At 42.8% G+C, this 23,568-nt stretch overlaps 1 protein-coding gene across 1 annotated transcript in view; it reads right to left on the minus strand.

Moving 5' to 3' along the window:
* Positions 1-605: 605 nt before the first annotated feature.
* Positions 606-23,568, minus strand: part of LOC101172964 (1-phosphatidylinositol 4,5-bisphosphate phosphodiesterase delta-3-A-like) — a 42,642-nt gene continuing 19,679 nt past the window's right edge. The window contains exons 5-16 of the mRNA XM_004086844.4: positions 22,888-23,017; positions 22,591-22,816; positions 22,176-22,377; positions 21,457-21,601; positions 21,240-21,392; positions 14,780-14,923; positions 14,550-14,703; positions 14,352-14,468; positions 11,897-12,075; positions 11,613-11,748; positions 2,631-2,780; positions 606-2,552 (exon numbers count right to left, since the gene is read on the minus strand). Coding sequence (XP_004086892.1) covers positions 2,443-2,552; positions 2,631-2,780; positions 11,613-11,748; positions 11,897-12,075; positions 14,352-14,468; positions 14,550-14,703; positions 14,780-14,923; positions 21,240-21,392; positions 21,457-21,601; positions 22,176-22,377; positions 22,591-22,816; positions 22,888-23,017 — 1,846 coding nt within the window. The 3' untranslated portion in view covers positions 606-2,442. The remainder of the gene's footprint in view (positions 2,553-2,630; positions 2,781-11,612; positions 11,749-11,896; positions 12,076-14,351; positions 14,469-14,549; positions 14,704-14,779; positions 14,924-21,239; positions 21,393-21,456; positions 21,602-22,175; positions 22,378-22,590; positions 22,817-22,887; positions 23,018-23,568) is intronic.

Here is a 23,568-nt window from a genome sequence, read left to right on the forward strand (position 1 = left end):
GGATAGGCTCCGGCAGCCCCGTGACCCCGAAAGGGATAAAACGGTTAAAGAAAATGAATGAAAAAAATGAATGAATGAATCATAATCACAACAAAAATAAGATAAACAATTAACAAACAATTAATTTTTTAAATTATTTTTTGATGAAGGAATGGGATAGTTGCCAGAGAGACTCCTTTAGAAGTACTTTGTTAGATCTGCTTCCATCCAGTTTCTCCCTCCGCTCTAATCCAAGTCACCACTGCAGTGAGTTGTGCTGCAAAGTAGTAGGTTCTGAAACTTGGCAGGCCCAGTCCACCCTCCATAATACAAATTCTAACAGTCTATTCAGTAGGACTATCAGCTGTGTGTCCACCTGGCTTCTGCACAACACAACTGATGGTCCCAAGCCCATTTATAAGGCAAGAAATCACACTTAATAAACCTGACAGGGGACACCTGTGAAGTGAAAAACATTTCAGGTGACTACCTCTTGAAGCTCATCAAGAGAATGCCAAGAGTGTGCAAAGTAGTAATCAAATCAAAAGGTGGCTACTTTGAAGAACCTAGAATATGACATATTTTTTGTTGTTTCACAGTTTTTTGTTATGTATATAATTCCACATATGTTAATTCACAGTTTTGATGCCTTAAGTGTGATTACAATTTTCAGTCATGAAAATACAGAAAACTTTTTGAATGAGAAGGTGTGTCTTTGGTCTGTATTGTATATAAATACTTAAAGCATGAAATGTAACAAATGTAACAGGCGTGTATCTGCCTGGTTGGAATTTAGTTTGTGATGCACATCCGTTGACCCAAAAAAATCTGCGTTGGGTTTTTGTTCTGCTGGAACAATGGTGAGTCTGTTCCCAAACATCTGCTGATTGATGCCCTTTTTTATTGATGACAGCAGCAGGATCTGTACATATCAAACAAAAAATAAAGAAAACTCTGTGACACCTAGTTCCCTGGTCAAACACGTGGGGTCGCAGTATCCTCCTCTCAGTTGTCTCTGCACTAACTTTCACAAAATGATAATAATAAACGTAAAGCATTTATTTTCCTCGATAACAAATATACAAATGAAATACAACCAAAATATTTGCAAGCTCTTAAAATATTAAAAAACATGTAACTTAATATAATATTCAGCACAACCAGCATTAACATCAATTATGTAACAACACATGAAACAGAGTCCATACCTGTACATATCAAACAAAAAATAAAGATAACTCGGTGGCATGCAGTTCCCTGGTCAAACACATGGGATCGCAGTATCCTGTTGAGCAGGAAACAGAAAACCTGTCCACACGTGTCTTTTACAAACCTCTAATATATCTGCAAGGTTTGCTGTAGAATGAAATGCATAATCACCATACATAGTTAACATTGCACTTTAACACATTTTCTGTTGCATTTTCAGCAGTAACCCACAAAATAAATTCAAAATGCAAGCAGAGAACAAAAGCATTAGTTTGCCAGCCCAAAAGTCATCTGAAAACCGCCAGACCCAGCCAAAAAACCCCCAACAGGGGTCGGGGGAGCACGTGACGTGGGTGTGATTTTTTCCCCCGTACTGGACTGATTTAGCACCCGATCCTGTGATTTTCAACATAAATGATTTCTCAAAATAAAAGATGGTTCAGACTATTAATAAAAGTGATACAGTATTTAATATTATAAATATAAATGTACATCCTGATTATGAACAAAATGAACATTTCATTAAATATATATAAAAATGATCAGGATTTAGTTAAGTTCAAAACAAATAGGCACAAAAATAAAACAGTCTACCTTTGTTACACAATTAAATAAAATATAATAAAAAAACAACCCTGGCTATCCCAACATACATAAACTCTTTTTGTAAAAGTTAAACCTGTCCAACAGAAATGGCCTTCAGCTCTCATCTGTTCGCTCAGTTGTTGGACAGAACAAGTTAAAAGAAAAAAAGCATATGAGGTTCACACTGGACTGTCGCTACCCGATGCTAATGAATGTTCCTACAGTTGGAAGAGGCTTTGTCAGAAAGTCAAAGTCGTGCAAATATCACAAATATTGCATCAGACCTTTTCTTTCACAGCTCTATTGGGATATATAGAAAAGATTTCATACAGATTTGCCCATTTTTTTGCCCAGTCTTCAAGTTTTCACCGTAACAGTTACTGTAGTTTTTCACTCAAGTCACTGGATATGTCCAGGAGAAATACAGCTTTAGAATTTTGAATAGTGTTCCCTTTCTTTTGATAAATGTAAGCTTAACTAAGATAACATAAGCCCTTCTACTACAATAAAAATAGTTAAAGGTTTTTGCTGTAGTAGTATGACTTCTGTAAGTACAAAAACCAGATTTTGCATCCACGTTAGTTGGTTCTGTCAGCTGCTGTGTGAGAGGAGGCAAGGTTAGACTCTCTTGGTTTGACACTTGGCTGGTAACCTCCCTGGTGAAGCAGCTTAGGATCTGGACAGAGTGCTCTGACAGGTGCTGAACTTCACATGGATGAAGAGTGTGGAGGGTGAAAGGCTGGACCCATCCAGCTTAAACAAGGGAACATGTCGGTAACCTGTAAGAACAAAAGGTCAGTCTACCACAACCTCTATGAAGGCACAACCCCAACTTGTAACATTCATGTATCTCTCACCTGACCGTATACTGGTGAACGGTAATGTGTATTGTCCTAGGAAGTCATTGCTTGACGTGTAGTCATGATCCTCCACCATGAAGCGGACCAGAGCCAAGTCGGGAACACGGACGGTGAAATTCAAGGTGCAGTTCCACTGTGGGTTAAGGCCTGAGAGAAATATAAGGTATAATTAGATTTTTATAACTAACAGTGGACGCAAAACTGAGAAAACATGTCTATGAAGACTCTCATTCATCCAGGTTGGTTCCATCGTAGTAGTTTTAGGGGATGTCATCTGGACTTGGTTTTAAAGTTGGAAGACGTTTCACCTCTTATCCAAGAAGCTTTGTCAATTCTGAAATAGCTGGTCTAAGAGCTGGTATATATGCGCTCATGGGGGAGGAGTCAGACCTGAAACTGGAGGTGTTGTCCACTTAGCCTACGTGGTTTCGGGTCGTTAATAGTCCTTTGTCCTCAGCTGGGGGTTGGGGAGTCAGTGACTCCCTCTCCAAATGGTCGTCTCTTTCAGCGGTTAACGACTCAGGTGGAACTGGTTTGGTTTGTTTAGGTTTCAAAACACTGCCGTAGATGGATGGAAGAATAAACCTGAGACCACCATTCTTATTAAGAGAAGGTTTATCCTTCTTGACAAAGATGGCTTCTTTCACTCCTCGCTCAAACCATCCTTTCTCTCTGGCTAGAATTCGGACTTCACTGTCCTCGAAAGAGTGGTTTGTGGCCTTCAGGTGGAGATGTACTGCGAATCTAGCCACAGGGGTTGCAAGCCAATTGCCTCTGTGCCGGTCCCAAGCCCGGATAAATAGAGAGGGTTGCGTCAGGAAGGGCATCCGGCGTAAAAATTGCCAAAATAACCATGCGAATCATCCACAACACTTTAGACATACCGGATCGGTCGAGGCCCGGGTTAACAACGACCGCCACCGATGCTGTTAACCTACAGGGTGTCGGTGGAAATTTGACTACTGTTGGTCGAAGAAAGAGGGGAGGCAGAAGGGCCCGTGGCCAGAGAGAGAAGGGAAAAGGCAGGAACATAGGTTTGAGAATAGGGACTCTTAACGTTGGCACAATGACAGGGAAAGGCAGAGAGCTGGCAGACATGATGGAGAGAAGGAAGGTAGATGTACTGTGTGTGCAGGAGACAAGGTGGAAGGGCAGCAAGGCACGTAGTATTGGAGGAGGATACAAACTGTTCTATCATGGCGTTGATAGGAAGAGAAACGGGGTAGGAGTGATTCTGAAGGGGGAGTTTGTAAACAGGGTTCTAGAGGTGAAAAGAGTCTCAGACAGGATGATGAGCTTAAAGTTAGAAATCGAAGGGGTGATGGTGAATGTAGTCAGTGGGTATGCGCCACAGGTTGGCTGTGAGTTAGAAGTGAAGGAGAGATTCTGGAGTGAGTTGGATGAGGTCATACAGAGTTTCCCCAGAGGAGAGAGAGTTGTTATTGGAGCAGACTTTAATGGGCATGTTGGTGAGGGCAATAGAGGTGATGAGGAGGTGATGGGCAGGTTTGGTGTGAAGGAAAGGAATCTGGAGGGACAGATGGTGGTGGACTTTGCGAAGAGGATGGAAATGGCTGTAGTCAACACTTACTTCCAGAAGAGAGAGGAACATAGAGTGACATACAGAAGTGGAGGTAGGAGTACCCAGGTGGACTACATCCTATGTAGACGAGGTCATTTGAGAGAGGTTATTGACTGCAAAGTGGTGGTAGGAGAGAGTGTAGCCAGACAGCACCGCATGGTGGTGTGTAAGATGACTCTGGAGGTCAGGAAGAAGAAGAGAGGGAAAACAGAAAAGAAGACCAAGTGGTGGAAGCTACAGAATGAAGAAACGTGTGAGGAATTTAGGCAGAAGTTGAGACAGGGTCTGGGTGGTCAGGATGAGCTTCCAGATGACTGGGAAACTACAGCAGAAATTATCAGGGAAACAGGTAGGAAGGTGCTAGGTGTGTCATCTGGAAAGAGGAAAGACGGTAAAGAGACTTGGTGGTGGAATGAGGAAGTACAGGAATGCGTCCAGAGGAAGAGGTTGGCTAAAAAGAAGTGGGATGTAGAAAGGACTGAGGAAGGTAGACAGGAGTACAAGGAAGCGCAGCGTAGAGTGAAGAGAGAGGTGGCAAAGGCCAAACAGAAGGCTTACGATGAGCTATATGACAGGTTACACACAAAGGAAGGAGAGAAGGACTTGTACAGGCTAGCCAGACAGAGAGACAGAGATGGGAAGGACGTGCAACAGATAAGGGTGATTAAGGACAGAGATGGAAAGGTGCTAACAACCCAGGAGAGTGTACAGAAAAGATGGAAGGAGTATTTTGAGGAGCTGATGAACGTGGAAAATGACAGGGAAAGAAGGGAGGAAGATGTGGTTGTTGTGGAGCAGGAAGTAGCAGAGATTGGAAAGGATGAGGTTAGGAAGGCTCTGAAAAGGATGAAGAGCGGAAAGGCCGTTGGTCCTGATGACGTTCCTGTGGAGGTATGGAAGTGCTTAGGAGAGGCAGCAGTGGAATTTCTAACAAGGTTGTTCAATAGGATTTTAGAGAGTGAGAAGATGCCTGAGGAATGGAGGAGAAGCGTTCTGGTTCCGATCTTTAAGAACAAGGGTGACACGCAGAACTGCAGCAACTATAGAGGAATAAAGTTGATGAGCCACACAATGAAGCTGTGGGAAAGAGTAGTGGAAGCCAGGCTTAGGAAGAAGGTGGAGATCTGTGAGCAGCAGTATGGTTTCATGCCCCGTAAGAGCACCATTGATGCCATTTTTGCTTTGAGAATGTTGATGGAAAAGTACAGAGAAGGTCAGAAGGAGCTGCATTGTGTGTTCGTAGATTTAGAGAAGGCGTATGACAGGGTGCCGAGGGAGGAGCTGTGGTACTGTATGAGGTCGTCTGGAGTGGCAGAGAAGTATGTCAGAGTAGCTCAGGACATGTATGAGAGAAGTATGACGGTGGTGAGATGTGCTGTTGGTCAGACAGAGGAGTTCAAGGTGGAGGTGGGACTACACCAAGGATCAGCTTTGAGTCCTTTTTTGTTTGCTATGCTGATGGACAGGCTGACAGATGAGGTAAGACAGGAATCTCCCTGGACAATGATGTTTGCGGATGACATTGTAATTTGCAGTGAGAGTAGAGAGCAGGTGGAGGAACAGCTAGAGAGGTGGAGGTTTGCTCTGGAAAGAAGAGGCATGAAGGTCAGTCGTAGTAAGACAGAATACATGTGTCTGAACGAGAGGGATCAAGGTAGAAGCGTTAGGTTACAGGGGGCTGAGGTGAAGAAGGTGCAGGAGTTTAAGTACTTGGGGTCAACAGTTCAGTGTGATGGGGAGTGTGGAAAAGAGGTGAAGAGGCGAGTGCAGGCAGGTTGGAGCGGTTGGAGGAAAGTGTCAGGAGTGTTGTGTGACAGAAGAGTGCCAGCAAGACTCAAAGGAAAGGTGTACAAGACAGTGGTGAGACCAGCTCTGCTCTATGGGTTAGAGACGGTAGCAGTGAGACAGAGACAAGAGACTGAGATGGAGGTAGCGGAGATGAAGATGTTGAGGTTCTCCTTAGGAGTGACCAGGTTAGACAGGATAAGGAACGAGTACATCAGAGGGACGGCTCATGTTGCCTGTGTTAGCGACAAAGTCAGAGAAGCCAGACTGAGATGGTTTGGACATGTTCAGAGGAGGGATAGTGGATATATTGGTAGAAGGATGTTGGAGATGGAGCTGCCTGGCAGGAGGGCAAGAGGACGGCCAAAGAGGAGATACATGGATGTCTTAACAGAGGACATGAAGTTGGCTAATGTTAGGGTAGAAGATGTCCATGATAGAGTGAGGTGGAAAAGGATGATTCGCTGTGGCGACCCCTGATGGGAAAAGCCGAAAGAGAAAGAGGTGGAGATGTACTGCAGACTCAGGTCCACTTGGGTTGGCCCTGCGATGTTGGTAAAGCCGCTTGTGTAGCGGTTGTTTGGTTTCTCCTATATACTGTTCATTGCAGTTCTCTTTGAAGTGGATAGAGTACACAACATTACTCTGTTTGTAGCTGGGAATTTTGTCCTTTGGATGAACCAGTTTCTGTCTGAGGGTATTGACTGGTTTGAGATGAACTGGGATGTTATGTTGTTTTGAAAATCCTTTTAAGTTTTTCAGACAGGCCTGAGATATATGGAATTGAAATACTGTTCCGTTTTGTCTCTTGTTCCTTCTTGTCTTGTTTTCCTGTATGTTGGGATCTGGTGAATGCCCACTTGGGATATCCACAGGTTCGGAGGGCTTGGTGGATATGTTTCTCTTCCTTCTTCTTTCCGTCAGAGCTTGTGGGGACCTCCTGGGCTCTGTGTTGTAATGTCCTGATGACGCCTAGTTTGTGCTGTAAAGGGTGGTTTGAGTCAAATAACAGGTACTGATCTGTGTGAGTAGGCTTTCTGTACACTTCAACCTGGAGCTGTCTGTCCTCTCCAATGATCACAGCACAGTCTAGAAAGGCTGTGTTGTCCTTTGTGTCTTCCCTGGTGAACTTGATGTTCTTGTCTACTGCGTTGATATGATCTGTGAAAGTCTCCACTTCCTGGCTTTTGATCTTGACCCAAGTGTCGTCCACATATCTGAACCAGTGGCTTGGAGTTGTACCTGGGAAGGAGTCCAGGGCTCTTCTCTCAACTTCTTCCATGTACAAATTGGCCACAATGGGTGAGATTGGAGAGCCCATGGCACAGCCGTGTCTCTGCCTGTAGAAGTTTCCCCTGAATTGGAAATATGTGGAGTTGAGGCACACTTCCAGCAGTTCGCAGATGTGGTCTGGTGTCAGATTTGTTCTGTCTTGTAGCTGAGAATCCTGTAGTAATATCTTCCTCACTGAAATCACTGCCTCCGTGGTGGGAATGCAGGTGAAGAGGGAAGTTACGTCGTAAGACGTAAGATGAGGTCACCACACTCTTAAAATGCATTTTAGACATTGAGTCATGGATGGCAGAGAACTTCCTACAGCTAAACCAGGACAAAACAGAGGTTTTAGTGATCGGTTCTGAAGACAAGAGAGATATAGTTTTATCTAAACTAAAGAATTACAAAACTTCTCAGTGTGTGAGAAACCTGGGTGTCATTTTTGACTCTGAGTTGAATTTTATCCCACAAATTAAAAATATCACAAAAACAGGATTTTATCATCTAAAAAATATAGCCAGAGTCCGCCCATTTCTCTCTCTTGCCAGTACAGAGGTGCTAATGCATGCTTTTATTACCAGCAGATTAGATTATTGTAATGCCCTGCTCTCTGGTCTTCCCAGAACAAGAATAGCAAATCTTCAACTGCTGCAAAATTCAGCAGCACGCGTTCTGACGAGGACCAGGGGGCGGGAACACATTACACCAGTTTTAAGATCGCTGCATTGGCTCCCTGTGCAATTCAGGATTGATTTTAAAGATCTTTTATTGGTTTACAAATGTTTTTATGGTCTCGGACCTTCATATTTATCTGACATGATTTTAAAGTATGAGCCCTCGCGGACCCTGAGGTCCTCTGACACAGGCCTTTTGGTTATTCCAAAAGTTAGAACAAAAACGTACGGCGAGGCCTCATTCAGTTTTTACGGACCTCGCCTGTGGAACAGCCTCCCAGAGAGCCTCAGGGCCACAGACACTGTTCATGTTTTCAAGGGAAGGCTTAAGACCTACCTTTTTAATTTAGCTTTTAGTTGAATTTTAGGATTTTAAATTATTATTTTTTTTTAATTTGTTTATTTTTTTTTTTTTATTAGTATTATTTTTTTAATTTATTATTATTATTATTATTTTTAAATATTTTAATTATTTATTTTATTTTTATTTTAACTAGTTTTATATGTGTATGTAAATACATTTATTTATTTATTCTATTAATTTTTAAGTCGCTCTTACTATTTCATATGCCTATTAAGGTTTATGTAATTATTTGTTTTTTGTCCATGTTTTATATATATTTTAATTTTATTCCTTTTACATTTTAGTACACTCCAGTGTTTTCCTCTGAGGGATCCTCCACATCGGTGACTGACCCTTCTCAGTGAGCGGGGTCGCTGCAGTGGGATCTCCTGGGTCTGACTCTTTTGATCGGATCTGGGGGGTTCTGTGGTAGTGTTCTCCGTGAACTTGGGTTGGGGGGTCGCTGGTGTGGACATGTCCCCAAACTATCGTTTTCCCACCTCAGGACAAAGCCAGGTCTCTACATTCTATCATTTTATCACTTTTTTATTTATTTATTCATTTATTTATTTATTTATTGATATGTGTGTGTGTTTTTGCGGGGGGGGGAGGGGGTTGTCGCACGGTTTGTCTTGTCATCTTGTTTTTAAATTTTATTGTATTTTATGCACAGCACTTTGAGTGACATATGTTGTCGAAAAAGTGCTATATAAATAAAGGTTGATTTGATTTGATTTGACATGGTGTCCCCTGGTTTTATGCAGATGGACAATGCCAAGGTTAAAGCGGTTCTCACTCAAGTGGCCTGTTCCTTCCGGACGCAAACAGCTTCAGCGCTTTTTTGGGTTTGCAAATTTCTAAAGACCTTTTATTCGAGGTTTTAGTAACGTGGCTGCAACCCTTCATAGACTCCCCTCAGCTAAGCTACATTTGTCTGGGTTGAGGAGGCTGAAAAGACGTTTCTTTGTGGCTCCTTTCCTGACACAGCCTGACACCTTGAAGCAACTTATTGTATAGGTGGGTGCGCCCGAGTCAGGAGTGGGAGTTGTGTTGTCACAGAGGACGTCTGATAATAAAGTTCATCCTTGCGCATATTTCTCCTTCAAGCTCACTCCTGGATAGGGAAACTATGACACAGGGAGCTGTTGGCCATTAAATTTGCTCTGGAGGAGTGGAGCCATTGATTGGAGGGGGCTGAGCAACCTTTTCTTGTGTGGACTGACCACGAGGATCTGTAATATATTTAGTCTACCAAATGACTGAACCCGTGTCAAGTGAGATGGACCTTGTCCTTTGATTGGTTTAACTTCTCCCTTTCGGCCTGGGCAGCAAGAACACTAAAGATTCCCATCTCACCAGTTCCAGTTGGTGTAGGAGTCTGAGAGTTCTGCAGCAGCTTCCACTATTATGCCTTCTCATTTTGTGCTGGGAGCCACTCATTGGGCCTTGGAGCGCAGGGTCGAGGTTTCAACTCCTGATACTTCCACCATACCTGCGGGATGCTCTGCTGGCTGTCTATTTCTTCCTCCCTACCTTAGTCCTGCAGTCCTAAAGTGGGGGCACTTATCTTGTTTGCCCTGCCATACCGGAATTAAGAGAACTGTTTTCTTTTGGTTCAACGGTTTTGGTGGCCTACCATGTCCTCAGAAATCAGGGCCTTCATCTCGTGTGTGCCAGTGTAAAGACTCCTAGAACCCCACCTGCAGGACTCCTACAGCCTCTACCTGTGCCCTCCAGATCTTGGTAACATGGAGCCATGGACTTTATCACTGGACTACCCAGTCCTAAAGGTAAAACTGTCATTGTGACCTTAATAGACAGATTCTCTTAACTGGCTAGAGCTGTGCCCCTGCAGAAATTAATTTCAGCCAAACAACTATCAATAATTGTGTCCCAACATCTATTTTGGCCACATGGTCTTCCTCAGGACATTATTTCAGATCGTGGGACGCAGTTTGTGGCTACATTCTGGAGAAAATTCTCCAAGTTTCTTGAGATCAAGGTCAGTGTGAGTTTGGGATTCCACCCAAAAACCAACGGACAGGTAGAGCGTTACAACCAAGATCTGGAGACCACTTTACAAGCTATGTGTGCTAAGAACTTCAACACTTGGTCCGATCAGCTTCCTAATACTAAGTATTCGCATAACTCTCTGATCAACTCTACAGGATACCCTCCTTTTCAAGCCGCTTATGGTGATCTGCCACCCCTTTTTTCCCCACCAGAAACTTCAGATCCAGCAGCATTTGGTAAAGTTATCAAGTCCAATTGCTACAAAACCAGGAGAGATTCACCTTTCTGGGCAAAGTAATAAAAGTAATAAAATCTGTTGATTAATTGCTCTTAAAATGTACTAATTATTTTTATCAAAGTAGAATGATGTCTACGAAAACCATATTGGTGTTTGTATAAAACTGCATTTAAGTCTAAAGAAAAAAAACTTGTTTATATAAAGTTTTATGCAAATTTTTTGAAAATCGTAGCAAGATGGAAATACTTAAATAAAGTTCATCATGTCCACAAAATTAACTGATTTCTTAAAGTTGTTTTTTGCTCAGACACGGTTTGTGTTTTGTCATATACCTGAAAAAATTCCCAGAAACACACGAGGGGACCTAGTGAATGACCTGCAAAGAGCTGGGACCAAAGTAACAAAGGCTACAATCAGTAAGACACTATGCCGCCAGGAACTCAAATCCTCCAGTTCCAGACATGTTTCCCTGCTAAAGCCATGTGAAGGCCTGTCTGAAGTTTGCTAGAGAGCATTTGGATGATCCAGAAGAGGATTGGGAGAATGTCCTATGGTCAGATGAAACCAAAATGGAACTTTTTGGTAAAAACTCTACTTGTGGTTTTTTGCAGGAGAAAGAATGCTGGGTTGCATCCAAAAAAAACCATACCTACTGTAAAGCATTGGGGTGGAAAAATCGTACTTTAAAAAGCTACCTCTTGAATTGAATTGACTACCTCTTGAAACTCATCAAGAGAATGCCAAGAGTGTGCAAAGCAGTAATCAAATCAAAAGGTGGCTACTATGAAGAACCTACAGTATGACATATTTTCAGTTGTTTCACACTTTTTTGTTATGTCTATAATTCCACATGTGTTAATTTACAGTTTTGATGCTTTCAGTGTGAGTCTACAATTTTCACAGTCATGAAAAAAATATAACTCTTTAAATAAAAAGGTGTGTCCAAACTTTTGTTCTGTACTGTATGTAAAGAAATATATGATTGCCTCATGGCAGGCCTGCAGACTGGAAACCTAAAGGATAATAAATGCTTTTATATGGCATCTGCTGTTGCAGTCCAACCTCTTACCATTTTTCTTAACATAATGAGTTTTCTGCTTGTTGTTGTCAATAGGAACTCCATGAATCTCCACCCAAACTTGAGGGTCCACAATACAGCTAGGTTTCTCCCTTTCTGGTTTTGGGAGCTGCTGAGCTGAAATGACCTGGTTTGGCAGAAGAAAAAAATATGTTAAAAGTTTGTCTTTAACTGGCCATGTTAACTTGCAACATAAAGCCACCATCATGACCATGATAAACCACTGTTCTGATGGATGTAAGCATAAATAATAGAAACACCCATAGCTTTCTTACCCGAATGGTGAGGAGGATAGGTCTGTGACCGGGGCCTCCTCCAACGTTTTCAGGGTTGAAGGTGCTGTCAGGTTTGCACATGAAAGGAGGCTTCAGAACATATCCACACAGACCGTTCTGCAGAAAACGGCCTTGGTTCAGGTCCATCTGCTCACCAGGTGTCTGGAAGTTCAAAGCAACTGAAGAAGACACAACAGAGTTGTTTCAAAGTTCACAACTGGTTCTAAAAGGGGCTCAACCAGCTGAGCTCCATGGGTTTGAATCTGCAGGTTCTACCTCTTCATTGCCATACTGCATGGGCTTTTAACTGGCATTTTAGGAATGCAACATGAATTTATACTCCAACCATGACCTGAGGTCATTTGAGCAATTTATTGCACTTTAAATAAAAGTTACACTGGAAGGGGCAATTTATGTTTTTTTAAGGCATCATTTTTGTGTAAAGCTGCTACCTTGATGTATTGATCTGATGTTTTAGCAAATAAAAACAAGTTAGATGACTAAACATACAGGAATATTAAGCACTTGTTGCATTACTTATTTTGATTTTTTTGAAAACTGTTCATTGATTTGATATATTGATTTATTTCAAGCATTATAGTCAAAGCAATAAAGAATTTACACTGATTTATCAAACTCATTACAGTTAAAGATAAAACTCATAGATAAAAAAAACAGAAAATAAAACAGCCAAAAAAGACACTTAAATTACATATGCTTAATTAAAAACAGTGATCATTAACTTATTATCTTATATAATCCGCCCCTACTAAGTTAATTCATTTTATATTTTTACATAGATTTTGTTATCTGGTTCTGATCAGATAGTCTTTTCAAGTTACAAAATCTAGTGCCTAGTAATGATTGATTGTCTTCAAAAAACAGTCATTCATGATTTCAGTAAACAGTAACGGTAACCGATATGTAATATTCATTGATTACCACTGGAAGACATTATCACATTACACCAGTAATTATTGGTACACATTGCAGATCAAGTAAAGAAAAGCAGTAGCTTATTAAATGTAATTAAAACCTTTCAGTAAACGTTAATGCAGATTACAGTGTAATACTCATTGGTTGTAATTAAAAGAGCATTGATTATTTCACCACAATCAAGTTCACACATGTTTTTGAAATTATTCAAACACCTGTTGATCCTTTACCCCTCTTGTCTTCGTATTGTGAAATCAGAGTTTCTTTATACATTTCCGTGAATATTTGGATATATGAACATTTTACTTAACCCGTTCCAAAGTTTAGTGCCACACACAGACACACAGAAACTTTTATTTGTCGTTCTTATCAATTTGAACTTGAAGTTCCTACATTCCCTCAGTTTGTAGCCTCCTTCATTTTCCAAGAACTGTTTTTGGATATTGAATGGTAATGATTTCCCACTGGTTCTGTATAGAAGTTGCGCTGTGTAAAAATCATCAAGGTCATACAGTTTTAAAAGTATGGATTGATAAAATAAATTGTTTGTATGATCAAGATAGCCAGCTTTATGTACAATTCTGATGGCTCATTTTCGAAGTAAAAAGAGAAGATGTGGTGAACTCTTATGATTGTTCCCCCAAATTTCTGTACAGTAGGTGAAATATGGAAATATTAAGGAACAGTACAATAAATATCTGCTGTTGTATTCTAATATTTGTTTAGATTTCTTTATGATTGAAATACTTTTTGAGACTTTTGTTTGTATGTGTCTTATGTGTGGCTTCCAACTTAGTTTGTTATCAATAACAACCCCTAAGAATTTGATTTCTGTGACACTTTCAGTTAAGACATTATTTATTTTAATTGAGAGCTCGTTTTTGGCGTTGTAGTTACCATGTTTTAGCAAATAAAAACACGGTAGATGACAAAACATACAGGAATATTAAGCAATTCTTGCATTACTTATTTTGATTTTGTTGAAAACTGTTAATTGTAATAATACATGGCAAGTCTTTTATGTTAAAAACCCAAATTCTGTGTTTTAAAGTTCTAGTAAGTCAGTTAGAAGACAAAGGTTGTGTCTGAATTCCTTCACTACTCACTACATAGTGCGTTCGCCATTTTGTAGTGCTGTCTGTATCTACAATTACCAAATCAGGTGCCTAAAACTTTCCCAGAAGTCTTTGCAAAAAACCAGTCTGCATCGATGCTCAGGCTTGGTGAATATAGATCACAATGCATTGCATCGGAACAATTTTTGCCAAAAAATGTATTTAAATTATTTTTTTTAATAAACCATCAACATTTTTATCTTCAGAAGACAGTGGACTCACAAATGATGTGTCGCAAAACGCTCATATCAATTTGATTTTAACTTTGTGAAATCGATGACGTCAATTGTTTGATGCTTCCTCTCAATCAGAGTTTGCTTTTTTTGTAAATCATTTTAGACAAAAGCATTTGCTAAATAACTAAACAGCATGTCTTGCTAAAATGTAAAGTGTTCAAAGCTAACCGATCTGACAGCCTGCATTCCACATCTGCTGAGGGTTGTAGTTGGAGGCCAGGAGGCGCCGGCCAGATGGGTAAATCCTGCTGAGCTTGTGACTATTGTGGCGCACAAAGAGGACCCCTGGAAAGGTCAGGTGGACAACAGTTAGTCTGGACATTGACGCATTCAAAGATCACAAACTTGAGCACACAAGTGTCTTACCAGAATCCTTAATAAGCTTGAGTGCTTCTCTCTCAGAGAAGGACGACATTTGATACGGTGAGTTTTTGGCAGCTTGATCAAAACCCTTAAAGTGAACGCTGCGAGTGTATACCACCAACTCAGACAGCTCTGGACTCAGCTTTGACACACCAGCCTAGTAACACACGCAAAACAATCACTGTGGAACAAGAGTCACTTCCCTTTGGGCAATCAACTACTGCAGAACCAACCTTTTTGCCATCTTTCTTCTTCTTGGATCTCCCTTCTGCCACGCTGGTCTCGTCATCTGAAGAATTAAGGTCTGAAGAACTGGATAAACACTCCTCTGCTGACTCTTCCCTCTTCCCCTTAACCAGGATCTTACCCTTCAGATCCTAATTGGCAAGAAACATTGAAAAACAAATATGAATGTGGAAACTGGAGCAAAATGAGAGAAAATAGTTTGTTTTGGGAAATGTTTTGGGAAATAGAAGACATAAGCCTGAAATATAATCATCCATTTTCTGAACTCACTTTTTTCTCGTATGGAGTCACGAGGTTGCTAGACCCTGTCCTAGCTACTGTTTGGCGAAGGCAGACAACACCTTGGATGGTCCGCCAGTCCATTACTCTTACTATATCTGTACATCAGATTCATATATTATACATTAATGCAGCAAATAATTTATACATTTTTTGGATATTTTTCACAGAAGGCTTCATTGAGTTCTTATTTTTGCGCAAAGGTGTGGATCTCCCATCTAAAGCACTTAAGTGCACCAAAACGTGCAAAACCTACTGTAACTCTAAAGCTTATGGTATTACAATTTTGTACACATTCTACCATGAAATAAATTAGAACAAAAGCTTATCAGCTGAGCCTTTATTATATTTTTACTTCGGGGAAAAGCTGCTTTGAATTTTTGCTTACCTGCGCAAAGCTACTTTTCTCTGCAGATCCGCTAATTTGTTTGTCATGGTCAGAGCAAAGCAGGCTTTGACAGACATTAAGTTGAAAAAAAAAAACGTAACTCTTAGGGACCCAAAGAAAAAAAAAATCCCCATTGGTCACAATGGGAATTTGGTTCAGGGACGTTGTGCGGTATATAAGGAGAACAGGTGTGTCTGTAGGATTCAACACTTGGGCGTTTCTGCCGTCGTGGCACACACCTGCGGAGGTACGGCTACATTTGGCGCTGTGAGCAGGACCATTGCGTTAAGGAGTGGAGGCGGCTGGAGACTGATTTGCAAACCAAAGCAGCGGCTCGATCAGGTGTTCGGCCGCTGACGTCATCACGGGATTCTGGGGATTCCCTTTGCCGCTGTCGTCATGGAGGAGCTGCGAGCTGAGCTGCAGGCTTTGAAGGAATGAATAGATGTGGACTAAGCGACCATGGACGCCTGGCGGAACATGAATGACGTGTTGACTGAGCTGGGTCTGGTTAGGCGGCGGCGGCGTACCAACTGGACGGAGCAGCAGGTGGTTTGTCATCAACTGATGAAGGACTGTTTCATTTACTTCCCTAAGGAGAAGAAATGCCGCACTTTTTCCGGGGGTTCATATAAGGATTTTTACAAGTGGCTGGATGAGATTAACCACGGTGTTAAGTTTCCGTCATTTTCAGCTGAGCGAGAAAGCAATGTATATTGTAACAACCCAGCCAGTAAGTCACTTTAGTGGTGAAGCAAAAGCCAAGCTGCTAATAAAGCGGCTTCATTGGAGAGCTGTCCGTGCCCCACACGCCGCACGACCCCCGGACAGTCTCAAGAAGTAATAGGCAGGCAAAGCTTCCTTTTCAGCATCAACGCCCATTTATTTTGAACACACAAACAGCCCAAACAGTATGGACGTCACTTCAACTCACAACCCTCTCACTCATGTTTTCGCCCAAGATCCCCCACTTCCCATGAATCTTAGGGTCTGAAGGCAGGGCTAACCCCCAGGTCGCTACAATATATATGACCATCTCGGGGGCGAGGCTAAGCAGGAAATGAAATACTGATGGACTGCTGGCGATATTAAATGAAATTTATGGACAGTGGTCTTCGTTGACTCGCCTGCAGAAACTTTTCTTTGACAGAAGACAACGTGATGGGGAAACGATCTGTGAGTACTGATCATTGATGTAATTAACCGCTGTGAGGTACACTTGGTGTTATTTACCACATTCTCAATTTGCTGAGAATGTGCGGGACTCGGTTCTGAGACGGGAATTAAAGTGCATCATCAGCCAGGATCCTGCCATCTCGTTTTATAACCTGCGGAAGGAAGCTTTACTGTGGGAGGATGGGGACGTGACTGCGTCTTACACTTAATGTAGAGCTGATGTGTGTCAGGTTGAGGGGGAAAAGGAGTTCCAGAATGTAAACGCGGTTACAGCTAAGCCAGTAGTGGATCCAACTGCAGAAATGATGAGCCTTATGATGCAACAGCTGCAACAAATTACTAACTTAGCTAAGAAGGTGTCAGATTTGTCAGTAGAGATCGGACAACCACGGTTTGACTCGGAAGGGAAACCCATCTGTTTTAGGGTGTCAGTGGGCGGGGCATATTTTCTCGTCAGTGTAGATGGGGATCTTCAGGTAATCAGGCCATTTTCGTACCGCCTAACGCTTCTGGTCGTGGCAACTCGGGCATTGTTAGGGAGCAACAGGAAAACTCTCTGCCCATGTGGGGATGAGCCCAACTACAGGTGGGGGTGCGCTGGGCTCGGAATCATAGAATTCTGACGCACTTAAGGTTGAATGTCTAATTGAAGTTTGTCCTACTGTCGATGTTTTCATTGGTGATTTACGGGTCAAATGTCATTTGGACACTGGTTCAAATATGTCAACAGTCACTGAGTCATTTTTTAATAAACATTTCCGTCCGTCTTTGAAAAATTTTGAATGGCTGTCACTCTCTGCCGCAAATGGTTTAACTATACCTTATTTGGGCTATTTTGAAAGATATGTAAACGCATTTGGTGTCACCATAAAAGGTAGAGAGATCCCTGTGGTCAAGGATCCAGAGACTAACCTTATGAGGCAACGTAAAAACACTGCCCTCTGCATTTTAGGGATGAACGTGATCAAGTGTTTTTATGAGAGTAAAGGTCATGGTTATGAATCGCGCAGTCATTCATTCCCTGATGCATGGCAAAATGCTTTCAGAGTTTGCCAGTCTCAACAGGCCACTTCAGCAAGCACTTATGTTAACTCCACTGTTCCTTTCACCTGCCCAGCCGGTGTACTGTGTTTTTTTCCGGCATCATTTCAAATTTGGCCACTCCTCCTCAGATCCTTTTGCCCTTGTGGAGGCACTCAGCACGGAAGAAGGGGGTTTGCCAGGGAAACTGCTGGTTTTCAAGGCTTTAGTCCCTATGGACAATGGTCATGTGGCCATTCCAGTGCTTGATGTCGGATGTTCAGATGTGGAGCTTGAGCCGCAAAGCAGGGTCTGCTCATTACACTGTGTGGATGTTCTGCCACTGGGATCAACTGGCATCAGCTTTGAACGTGTTAGTCCAGGAGAGGGAAGGGTTGTGGTACAGGAGCATTTGGGTGTGAGGACTGAACAGCTGACAGTGGGATAAGAGGCGGGCAATCTTGACCTCAAGGGACTTACCTTAAAACAAACCAAAAATCTTAGGGAGCTTTTGAAAAAACATGAGGATGTTTTTGCACAATCAGAGTTAGACATGGGATTCACTAAACTTATAGAGCATGAAATCCCTGTCCTGAATGATGCTTTTACATAAAACAGCGTTGCAGATGGATTCCCCCCAGTCAGTATGAAGAAGTCAAAGGACACATTACTCAGTTGTTGCAAGAGGGCATCATCAGCAAGAGCAGTAGCCCACATTCTTCTCCTCTTGTTATAGTACACAAGAAAAACGGCTTCGGCTTTGCGTTGACTACCGGCAACTAAATGCAAATACACGAAAGGATGCTTTTCCTCTTCCGCAGATTGATGAATCTTTGGATGCTCTTAATGGGGCAAAATGGTTTTCTACCCTCAATCTGGATAGTGGGTACCACCAAGTGGGAATGGCTGAAAAGGATTGCTGTAAAACAGCCTTTTGTACGCCATTTGTTCTATTTGAGTTTACACGCATGCCATTTGGGTTGTGTAACCATCTTCACCTCTACTTTGAGAAACATCTAGAGCGTCTGGATCTGGTGTTTTCCCGTCTAAAACAGTACAACCTTAAAGTCAGAGAACATACTGTAAGTGATCCTTTTTGAAATCTGAAGTGGCTTGCCTTGGACATTTGGTTTCAGCTGCCGGGGTAGTCACAGATCCTGACAAAATCAGTTGTAGAGTGGAAGAGGCCGAGCTGTGTAACCCTTGTGCTATCCTAGGCACTTTAACATTGGGAGTTGGGTTATCTAGACCCACTAGACAGTGCGCTGAACCTTTTTTCTTCATTGATTTGTGAACCTCACTGGTGACCAGTGATTACACGAAATCTTTCCACCTTTATCCACCTTTGTCATGGTAGAGAGAACACGTCAATGCAAGGGTGGGGTCATCTAAGAAAGCACAAGGGTTAAGCGTGGAAAGTCCTTTTTAGGCTTTGCACATTTTTACAGGAGGTTCGTAAATAATTTTGCCAAGATGGCTGTGCCTCTCCATGCCTTGGCCTCCTTGCTATCTGCAAGCAATGGTGGTCGCCCCACAAATGGGTTTCGGCGATTATGGGATTGCGTATGTGAGGAGGCTTTTCAATGTTTGAAAAAAAAAAAACTCACTTCAGGGAGTAGAGCGAACCTTTAAGCTGGTCCGTTGTCGGGCATATTGGCCTTGGATGAACAAAGACGTGGAGGCTTTTTGCAAGAATTGTGAGCGGTGCATTGTTTCTAAGAACCCTCACCTGCAGGTGGTTGCATCACAAGGACATTTGCTGGCTTACAGGACCCTACATGACCTGTTGAGAACACTGCATCCCCATCAGAAGAGACGATGGGTTGAATACCTTACTGAGCTGCTATATGTGTATAACACCACCGAACACCATAGCACAGGTTACTCACCATATTTCCTGATGTTTGGGAGGGCCCCACTTAGGCCTTTCGATATTTGGTTGGGTCAGGAATAGGGAAGACTTTGAGGGTGACAAGCATGCTTGGGTGGTGGAACATCAGGAGTGACTGCCTTGGGCTTATCACCCAAGCGGGTCAGAATCTGGACCGAGCGGCAGAAGCTCGTCGTGCTTATGCAGGTCATGTAGGGAGTGATGCATCCCTGCTGCAGAGCCGACTGGTGTACGTGAGAAACAGGCGGTTTATTGGAAGGCATAAAATTCAGGATGTGTGGCTTCCTGCTCCCCATAAAGTGTTGGAGCATCTGGGTGGGGATTCACCTGGGTACTCTCTTGCACCTGTCGACTTCCCTGGGCCACCCTGCAATGTACACCATAATGAGCTATGGCTGTGTGGTCCCAGTGTCCAGAGTGGGGCTGTGATGGTGCCCCCTGTGGCGGAGGAGGATGGTGAGTTGGATGCCAATGGGGAGGCTGATGACTCAGTGATTGGTGTCCTTGTGCCGAGCACTGGGTCCAGTCTTGAAGTTCAGGGGCCTGGTTCTTATGGGTGGGAGTGAGGCTTCAGCTGCTTCTTTTGACACTTCTGCCCCATGTGTGCAGTGCATCCTGCAGTGCTTCCCTCAGCATGTGGGGTTGAGGTGGGAGCAGATGACCCACAGTTGACACCTGTAGTGTCTGAGCTTGTTGGGCCTCGCCGGATAGCTAGTTCAACTGCAGCGTTACACTCTAACCCTTTTCATTTGCCCAAATCGGTGGCAGATCAGTGGGGCACTAATCTTTTCTTTGGGGGGCGTAAATGTGACCAATGGGGATTTGGTTCAGGGGCGTTGTGCGGTATATAAGGAGAACAGGTGTGTGTGGGATATTACACTTGGCCGTTTCCGGTTTGGTGGTGTGTCTTGGGGTTGCTGTTTATGTGCCGCTGCTTTGGTCTGGCAATATAAAAATAAAAGGGCTTGAACCTTTCCATCGTCTTCGCTATCGTTTCTGCCGTCGTGGCACACACCTGCGGAGGTGTGGCTACATTAATAATCCTCAAGTCTTCCTGCTCTTGATCTCCTGATCTGTGTTTTTTTTTTTACTTTAATCTGAAACTCATTTGATTTGGTTCCCACTCTGCAGACACATGTGTCAGAGTCAAGGCAGGACAGACTAGTACATTGTTCCTGGTTTTCTGGCCATTACCCAACAGGAAAGTTTTGTTTACTATCAGTAGCTGTTTACATTGACACAAGTAATTTGAATAAACACCTAATTAGAATAAAAATGCATCATGTAAACACCCGGTTTGGAATACTCTGACCCCATCAGACTTATCAGGATCAAAATTCCTTAAGGATAGAGATGAGAGGTTATGCGGATTGTTGATCCGTTCGTAGTGCCTGTAAAAAATGTATACTGATTGCTGGTCATTACTGTGCTGGCTTTTACATCATGCATAGATGGTGTGGCGCTCCAGAGGCTTTGGACCACCAACAGGACTGGCCAGGTGCTCCGGACAATCAAAATGATTTCTTCTGATCGAAAGTGTGGCGTATATAAACTTTTGTTAAAAGACATTTTGCACATGTAACCGCAACTAGCGTGTAGACATGTGTGTGTGAATGAGTAAACATTCTCACTGCTCTGAGGATTTTGTAAATGAGTGAATGCCCCCTCCCCTGTCTCTATGAGCATCACACACCTCTGGGGAAGGAAGGCATTTGGACTTCTCTGTGCTGAGAGGCCGCTGCAGTAGTTTCTCCCCAAGAATGGAGCGCAGGTGTCGGGCCATGACAGCTTGTTGTTCCACAGAGCAGTGGTTCTCCAGAGAGAGGATCAGAGGAAAGGGGGACGCCTGCAGGGAGGGGGTGCATCAGCAGCTGCTCATATTCATTTCCTGTCTTACAGATGTCACTTACCTTGAAGGCGAACTCATTGATGATCTTGATGACTTCAACAAAGGGCACTTTGGAGGTCAGGATGTGTCCATGGTAGATGACAGGCTCCCCTCCATCTCCATCCCAGCAGTCCAGCTCTACACAGCGACAGCCATGGCTCAGAGCTCTGACGGACAAAGAGCCAAATCATCATTCAGAGGAGATGCAGCCCTCAACCATCGATACAATTCATTAATGCTACGGTACGAGATTTGAGAAATATTGGGGGACAAAAAGTATACCTCCGAAACCCAAGATTGCCTGGGAGTTTCAATTTAGTGGTCGGTGCAGCTGCCTTAAGAAAGAAGCATATGTATTTCTGACACTTTACCGAGCAACTTGAAATATGTCAAGAATGAGTCGGATGTGGCGTGGAGAATTGAGCCATTTTCCAAAATGAAATTTCCTTTAGAATCAGGTTATTTATAAAATAGAAAAATGTGGGGCATGTTTTTATTTCTCTGTGGCCCGGTACCAATTATACCCCAGGCCGGTACTGGCCAGCAGCCTGGGGTTGGATACTCCTGCTTTGAATTATTTAATTCAAAATAATATAAAAAAAAATTCATTTCCTGTTCCATCTTGATTTTCATTGATAAAATTTCACGTGCATGCTTATTGCAATCCAGCGCTCCTCCTTCAGGTACAGGACGTCCGAAAGCATAAAGACAGATTATGTTCTCAGACTGGTGAAGGATTACCGTATGTATGGCTCCGTGCTGCTGTTTCTGGTCATCTGCTCCTTGGTGAGGTAGGTTTTGTGAGATGAAGAGATGAAGTAGTGAGCCAATGGCTGCGTCATGTCCTGGTAGACCCAGGCGTGATCTGGATTGAATACACAGTTGTGCTTGGACAGCATGTACATGGTAAACCCATTGGGGGTCATCAGATGGTTCTTCTGGGCTGCAGTAAAAAACAAAGATGTTGAGCGGACCTGTTAATCCAATCCAATCCAATCCAATCCAATCCAATTAAGTCAAGTCAAGTCAAGTCAAGTCAAGTCAAGTCAAGTCAAGTCAAATCAGATCAATCTTTATTCATATATCATTTTTCATACTTAATGTAACACAAAATGCAGTTGGAACTGCAGTTGAATCAAAACATTACTTATCCTACCCCACTTGTTGAGCTCGTAGGTAAGGATGAGGCTCTGGGCGTGAGTCACAGAGCAGTCCTCCTCCTGCTCCTTCAGGAAGTCCCTTAGGTCATCAGTGGAGAGCATAAAGCCGTTGGCCGAGTGCTGGATGAAAATGGTGTCCAGTTCTGGTCTTTTTAACAGCTCCTTGCAGAAGACTTCAATCTCTTCATGGTCCAGGTGGCCATCAGCAGAGTGATCACATTTCTGACGGAGCAGAACTACGTCAGGACAAAGTATCTTTCACAGGAGAGCAGCTTCACATAATGCTGATGTACCTGGAAAAGGCTGCGGGCGTACTGATCGCTCTGGTCCACGTTGATCATGCGCAGCAGTTTTTGCACCTCCTCGTAGCTCATCTTGTCATCATGGTTCTCGTCTGCCCGGCTCAGGTAAGCATGAATCCAAGTAAAAGGTCAAGGAAAGCAAAGAGAATAGAGATGGAGATATTGTTTATTGATCCCACATTGGGGAAATTCAATTGCTACAGCAGTTCAAAAAGCAGAGAAGAATGACAGCAATGTGCAAAAGAATGAAGGGTGTTCAAAATGTGCAAAAATACAAATACAAAATGTGCAAAAATAGAATAAGTAATAATTTATGTACACTATTAGGACATAACGTATGTTATGCGTAAAAAAACAGAATATACAGATGGGCCATGGATTTATGATTACTAGTTTGTACATGCATATTTAAATGCTGGCATTGTACAATCTTACAGCTGTTGGGATGAATGACTTGCGGAACCGTTCCTTCCTGCATGGGGGGTGTAGAAGTCTGCAACTGAAGGAGCTGTTCAGTGCCTCCACTGTCTGATGTAGTGGGTGAGAGGTGTTGACCATGATGGATGTTAGCTTGGCCAACATCCTTTCACCCGATTCCTCCACAAAGTCCAGTGGACAGCCCAGGACAGAACTGGCCCTCCTGACCAGCTTGTTAAGTCTCTTCCTGTCCCG

The sequence above is a fragment of the Oryzias latipes genome, chromosome 19, assembly GCF_002234675.1.
Source record: "Oryzias latipes chromosome 19, ASM223467v1".
NCBI lineage: Eukaryota > Metazoa > Chordata > Actinopteri > Beloniformes > Adrianichthyidae > Oryzias > Oryzias latipes.